The sequence below is a fragment of the Perissodus microlepis genome, chromosome 22 (genome assembly GCF_051167445.1).
Source record: "Perissodus microlepis isolate ML-2025 ecotype Zambia chromosome 22, ASM5116744v1, whole genome shotgun sequence".
NCBI lineage: Eukaryota > Metazoa > Chordata > Actinopteri > Cichliformes > Cichlidae > Perissodus > Perissodus microlepis.
The window spans coordinates 21,462,768-21,469,727 of record NC_140481.1 but is presented as its reverse complement, the minus strand read 5'-3'; the positions used below and the strand labels follow the sequence as shown (position 1 = coordinate 21,469,727).

Sequence of the window (6,960 nt, the reverse complement as noted above, 5' to 3'; positions counted from 1 at the left end):
CACTGAGAATATTTCTAATGAGGCTTTGGAGCCACTCAAAGGCCAGGGACACTTTCAGAAAGTCTGAAGCACTATTGTTCAAGACTGAAAAAAGTCTGGCTGTTTGGAAGCAAAATATGAAGAAATGGAGGTTGACTTAAGACTTTTGCACAGCACCCTAGTTTTGCAGAATAACTAGCGACCAAGGCAGCGTAGCTAATTCAAACAATCAAAAAGCGGTTAAAATAAGTGTTGAACACGTCACCACTTTTCTAAGTAAACATATTTCTAAAGGTGTTATTGATGTGAAATTCTCACCAGATGTCAGTAACAACCGATCACATCCACACATGAAATGTTTCTTCATGCATTCAATACTTTCTCCCTGTGTCATTTCTGAATATTACACATATCTTAATTCATTGTGTGATTTTTTTTTTTTTTTTTTGTTGCGCATGTGGACTGAATGGGTTGTTACCAACATCTGGTGGGCAGAAAAACGCCTTTAGAAATATATTTACTTAGAAAACCGGGGATGTGCTCTGTACTTATTTTACCTGCTGTGTCTCTGTAAAGTTATTGGAGACTACGTTGAAACCTGAGTTAAAGCAAGAATATGTGACTTCAAACTACAATTACAGGGTAATGGAGTTGGCTAAAATGTAACATAATAGCAGCACAAGCAGAAACGTGTCATAAAGTCAATAAACTGATTCAACAATGGCCATGGGTATCGTAACATCACTGTAGGCCTTCAGACTATTAAAGCTTCAGAAGGAAAAAAAGCCCCTAAAAAACAAACCTAAAGTTTTCTGAGACCCCAAATGATTCAAGGCTTGGGGCTCAAATGAGTTGCTAGTATTAAAGTAAATTCATGCAACATGTGTTTTGCCAAACTGAAACCCAGAGTGTGTTAAATTTAAGGATGTATGATATAAGGATGTTTTGCTTAAGAAGTTCACTTTTTATTAGTGAGATCAGGCTTGTGTTCTTGCTTCTTTCAAAAGTTTCTTCAGTGCAACTTCAAAAAGCCTGCTCTGGTAGCACAAAATGCAAACTAGTCTTTCAGAGAGAAAAAAAAGATTTATTTTATTTTGGATTTCAGTATAAGTTTGACTTCACTGTCATATATTTGTGTTTATATCTTCTTCAAAACAGCTGTCAAGGGACACTTCCTGTCACCGAACGGCAGCTCTCTCAGTTGGCCCCAAGGTGGCGCTCGGATCCTTATTTTTTGGTGAAGAACTCGTTGCAGATCATAGTGATGCAGGCGACCAGCGTGACATACTCTTGAAAATCCACAGTGCCGTCCGCGTTTGCGTCCAGATCCTTGAAGATCTTGTCCATTTTTGCCTTGTCAGTGGCGTTCTGCAGTGGACAAAAGTGTTAGCTTGAATTTAGACACTAAGTGATCATAAAACAAAGAACTGCTCAGCCTACTTCTGCTCAAATAGTTGCGCAAACCACAGTGGAAAATCTGTGTATTTTCCACTCTCTCAAAGTAAAAGTTCTGCATCAGTATGCCAGTGTTTTCAGGCAACCTACTGGGTGTGAGATAGAAGGAGGATAGAGACCACTCACGCCAAATATGTCTCCAAGCTCATTTTGAAGAAGATCCTTCAGCTCTCCCTTGTTTAGGGTGAGTTTGTCTCCCTCCTTGCCAGAGTATTTATGAAAGGTGGCGATGAGCAGGTTCATAGCCTTCTGGATGTCAGACATGATTAGGGCTAGTTTAGGGAGACAGAAGGAAAACATAATGTTACGTCTGAGACTGCAGTGATATTTGTTTATGCAGGAAATCCACACTGATTAAAGAAAGATGCCTCCTCTGAATAACGTTTACACATAATTCTGCTATGACTCATTATCTGGTGCAGATTAGGCTGAATCACGTGGTATTGTGGTCAAATATAGGATCTTAACAAAGGACATCATTGATATTTGGAACACGAGGAATTATTTAGAAGTAAACGAGGGGGAAAAAGGGGAATAGGCAGGGCCTGTTTGGTAAAACCAAAGTGAAAGAGATTGAGTCGTTTAACCCTGTGAGGTCCATTTTAGGTTTGCCTAAAATAATGATGCAGTGAAGCTCCTTTCAGTTACTTTTGAACCACTTCTGCAAATTAAATTGCTAATATATTTAAATTCTGGAATTATATATGTAAACATGCAGTAAAACATATGCATGTGCAAGTGCATACTGGAGGTCATAGCAGAAAACAGTGGCTGATATTACTGTTTGTCTTTGCCAAGGTTTCTCTAGGTTCTCAGTGGAGCTTGATAAAAATAAACTCAAGATTTCCACCTGGGCCCCACCACTCTTATTTCCCTTTTCAGCGGTCTCTAATGTAGCGTCTCTGCCAAGTGACACAGGACATTGTTCTGGCAACAGCAGGAGATAAGGAAGCAGGTTGCAGCTTAATTAAAGTCCCCAAAGCAACATCAGATGTCTGTTCTTCTAACATAGTATATCTAAATGATGCGTTCTTTCCACTTGACTGTATAAACCCAAGAGATTTGCTAGTGGTTATGTTGGGAGTCATACAGTGCTTTCCCCTCTTTAGGGAACACTAAGCTGAGGAAACTTTGGCATCAGAGAGTTTGGAAACAGACGGGAGTTACAAGGAAAGAGAGCACAAAACCTCATTCCTTAATTAGGTTGCAGTTAAAGGTGAGAATCGAGGGGTGCTGCTAACCAAAAAATCCCTTTAATGCATCCGTAAAAATGAGTTTCCAAACAAGTTAGTGGGATTCAGCCAAAATGAGCTCAGTCTTTTGCAGCATCAAGTTTCATAAGCAAGAAGAGAAGTTTAAGCATTAAAGTCCACATGGATGTGACAAACTTTGCAGTTCATCAATACTTTTCTGCTAATTCTTAATGTGCATTCATATAAAACTAACTGTAATGAGCATTGCTTGATTAAAATGAACAAACAAACAAAAAAAAAAAACCCAGGAAAAGTTTCCAGAGCGAGCAAATAAAAGCAGTTAACAAACAAAAAAAGCACTTGTAGGATTTTCTACTCACCAGTGCTGAGGTTTAAGACAATTCGAGGCTACTGTTGATCTTGTAGAGCTGTTGTGATGAACCAATGGGTGGCAAAGATGCTTTATACATCACCACACCCAGTATCCCTCCCCCCTCCCTCTAGAATGCTCCTTTCATCTCCAACCACTCCTCCTTCCTTCATTTTTTAAAACATATTCTTTAACAAACACGACACTCGTGTGCTGTTACAGTGAATGTTTGCATTTGAGGATTTGGAGAATTCTAAAAACTTGCAGCATGTTTTACAAAATGTTTCTGACGTTATGATCTCAGGACTGCTTTTGAATCTGGAATTGCTGCAGAACAAAAGACAATAAAATATGAAATGTAAAGTTTGGGGTGCTGTGTCTTTAAGAGGACTTTTTGCATGAGACAATTAAAGTAAATTAAATAAATAATGGTCATGTAACAGTCTTGCATGACCGCATGCATGACATGTAACGGTCATGCATCAGGGATTTGACGGCCGCTCTCGCCGAGCGTCACGCTTCGCTCACCCAGGCTCTGGAGGGGGCACGGCGGAAACGAGGCGAGGCACTGGCTGCTCAAGTGGCGGAGAGACGTGGCTTGTTGGAGCACGCTGGGCTCATGGCGTTCACGCAGGAACTGCTGAAAGAAACAGATCAGCCCTGTTTTGTGCAGGCTTCTTGCCAGACTCATAACAGGTTTCCCTTTTGTTTACGTTGACTAATCACACTCTGATTTGATAGAATAGATCTTAGATTAGCGCTTTCTTTCTTTTTTTTGAGGGGAAATCTTCAGAGACTTCTCTTCGTGCATTCTTCTCTGCTTTGTTTGGCTTCAGGGTAGAGGAAGCAGGCTTAGAATGTATAGGAATCATAACTTCATTGGTTCCAATATAGGATTCATGTCTTATAATTGACTTGTTTTTCAGCTGATCATCTTGCCAAATAAAGAAACAGCATAAGCAGTGTTGTCAGTAAATCCAAAGAATAGCACAAAATGTGTGTATTGCCAAAGTTTCCAGTACCATATTTGTTTGTTTTTTTTCTGTAACAAGCTGTTTTAGCTCCCTTGCACCTTTGAGCCTACATTCTTATGACTGGCTGCCCAATTTATTACATTTACTGGGACTATTTGTGCATACCCTTAACTCATTATTTGAAAGTTCAGTTTATTGTTGCATCTGTTATTGTAAAAGTAAATATCCATCAGAGAGGAGGCAGGGAACACCCTGGCTAGGTTCAAATGTAAATATGTGAAAGGAAATAAGGAAAGCCCCACATACAGCACAGTATCTGGAAATAAAAACTGAAGGGATGTCACTAATGTGTTGTTTATATTTTTTTATTACAATAGAAATATAGATTAAAAACAGTCTTATCTTTTATTCATTAATTTTTCTTTTTCATACGTCCTTCAAAACTGTGAGTCTTCCTCACTGTCCCTCCTGAAAGCCTTTGTTGATTCCTTCCTTCCTTGCCCTCTGACGCTGGAGTCTGCACCATCCTGGCACTTTTCTGTAGAGTATCGCCGTCGTGGTGTAGTACCAGGAGGAGCGTCCAGAGGTGGGATCAGAGGAGGACTGGCCGCTGCACGCTGGGGCTGGCAGCGATTGGACGAAGTGAGTGGAAGCAGCGCTGTGATTGACAGGTTGGAAATGGACAGCGTGTACGTGCTGCGGGTGAGAGGCTGCAACAAGGCGGGCTACGGAGAGTACAGTGAGGAGGTGTACCTGCACACCCCGCCTGCACCAGGTGAGGGAACACACAGAGCTTCTTAGTTGTCCTTATTAACAACTGAACAGGACGACTTTGTCACAGTGTAAACACACCCAAACAACATAGCTGTTTGAGGAAAAAAAAACAAACCAGAAACATGTCAAACTAGTTTGACGTGAGGTTGTTTACATGCATGTCACAGATTATCGTGGGAAAGCAACCACACCTTGAAACTGGACTACAACCAGTTTTCTACCATATATATTTTTGGGAGTCAATGTTTTATTTATGAGATCTTATCTGCCGACTCAACATTTACCCCAATTAATAATCATGACTATGACACCAAGCAATTGCATCCCAGTTTAAAGTGCAGTGACTTTCAGGCATTGCTTCAAAAAGGTTCAGATGGTTTCCTGCATAAAGTCTTTTAAATTTTCTGCACAAGCAGCCTCTGTAAGCACTGTGACTTTGTCAGAATTATCACCTTATGATTGTATCTCTCTTTCACCAAGCTAACTGATAATAAACATGTTGTGTATAAACACTGTTGTGTAAAAGTATTCGCCCCATCTGTCTTAGTTTTCTTCATATGTCACACTTACATGTTTGAGATCATCAAACTAATTTTAGTATTAGACGAAGATAATGCAAATACAAAAAGCATGTTTTTGTATGATGATTTAAAGTTCTTAAATGATGATTGAAGCTGACTCCGGGGTGAACAAAGGCCAAAATAACAAACAAAACCAGTTTAATCAGTCAAGGAGGTGCTACCTAAACCCTACGTGATGAAAAGAACAAACAAAAGACAAATGCTACGCCTAACTCCCTAACTGAATAAACAGGAGGGAACAATACAGAAAACAACAAGGCAGCTCACCCTTTCGGCTTCAGTGACTATTTACAAGGTGCTATTTACAAGTGAAGGCTAATTTACACACTATATACAAACTCAATAGGTCAAGAGAATCACAAATATCACAGAGTTTGGAGGCCAGGGTCAGGTCTGCTGCTGGTGTCAGTTGCTGCCCCGGGACAACTGCTGGTGAGGGATTTTGAAAGCGACCACATGATCAGGGGACCAATCAGCAGCTGTCAGCTTATCCAGTCAGGGACCTGCAAAGACTTAAAGACACAGAAAAAGAAACAGCCACCAAAACACATTATGGCCAGGGCCATAACACCCCCTAAACCTAGTCATTGGTTGTGATGGCAGCAAGAACTGCAATCCAGCTTTTGCAATACCTGCCAGTGAGTGATTCTCCCAGTCAGTCTGGCTCTGAAGGACCTTTGTGGCCGCCCAACTGACTTTTTCGCCGCTGCCCTCTGTGAAATCTTTGGCGATGACGTACTTCCATCTCCTCCAGAACTTGACAGAGCTCACCGTACATTAGCCCCAAAGCCGAAACCGGGCGACCGACCACGATCAGTGATTCTACGCTTCCACAGGTTTCAGACCAAAGAGCTCATTATCAGGGAGACGCGTCGGAGGGGTGTTCTAAACTACCGGACCAGCCGATTCGCATCGTGGAGGATTACTGCCCCAAAATCTTAAACCAGAGGGCCGACTACAGAGAGGTGATGGCAGAGCTTTACAATCGAGGCCTGAGGCCCTCATTGGCATACCCTGCCCGTCTCCGTATCACCTTAGCCGGAGGAGAGAGAAGGTGGCTACGTTCCGTTGAAGAGGCCCGGCGATACATCGACAACCACCCTACTGTGCAGCCCACACAGTAACTGAGACAGACTGACTTTCGGATCAACACAGCACCCTTACTCAGACGACAAACCCCTTTTTTTTCTCCTCCCTTTTGTTTTTTAAGCACCCTACAACCTTTTCAAAGGGCCTGGACTCACCGTCAGCGCCTGAGATACGGTCAGGTGACGTAGCGTTTTAATTCCATACCCTCCTGTTCCATCTTAACTCAGAGGTAGAAGCGTTTATATATTTAGATTTATATTTATTTTATTTTTATTTAATTTATTCACTTGCGTTGCCTTAACTAGTGATGTGCGATACCACTGATTTCCTTTCCGATCCGATACCAAGTAATATTCAGGGTGGTATCGACGATACTGATCCAATACCGATACTTTGTACAAAAACTTATTTTATTTATTGTATCTCAAATTATAGTGTCATAATGATTACAGGACATCAGATTTCTTGTTCTTATCACGTAATAATGCAGAGTTCATCATATAGACATAAAAAAAACTGAAGTTGTGCACTATTTGAACACCTTG

At 41.2% G+C, this 6,960-nt stretch overlaps 1 protein-coding gene across 1 annotated transcript; it reads right to left on the bottom strand.

Moving 5' to 3' along the window:
- Positions 1 to 1,042: 1,042 nt before the first annotated feature.
- Positions 1,043 to 3,104, bottom strand: LOC146363050 (ictacalcin-like). Its single transcript, XM_084919395.1, has 3 exons — positions 3,008 to 3,104; positions 1,561 to 1,706; positions 1,043 to 1,347 (listed from the first exon to the last, which is right to left on the bottom strand). Exons 2-3 carry the CDS (start codon positions 1,696 to 1,698, stop codon positions 1,207 to 1,209), a joined length of 279 nt encoding a protein of 92 aa, XP_084775521.1. The 5' UTR covers positions 1,699 to 1,706; positions 3,008 to 3,104; the 3' UTR covers positions 1,043 to 1,206.
- Positions 3,105 to 6,960: the final 3,856 nt, after the last annotated feature.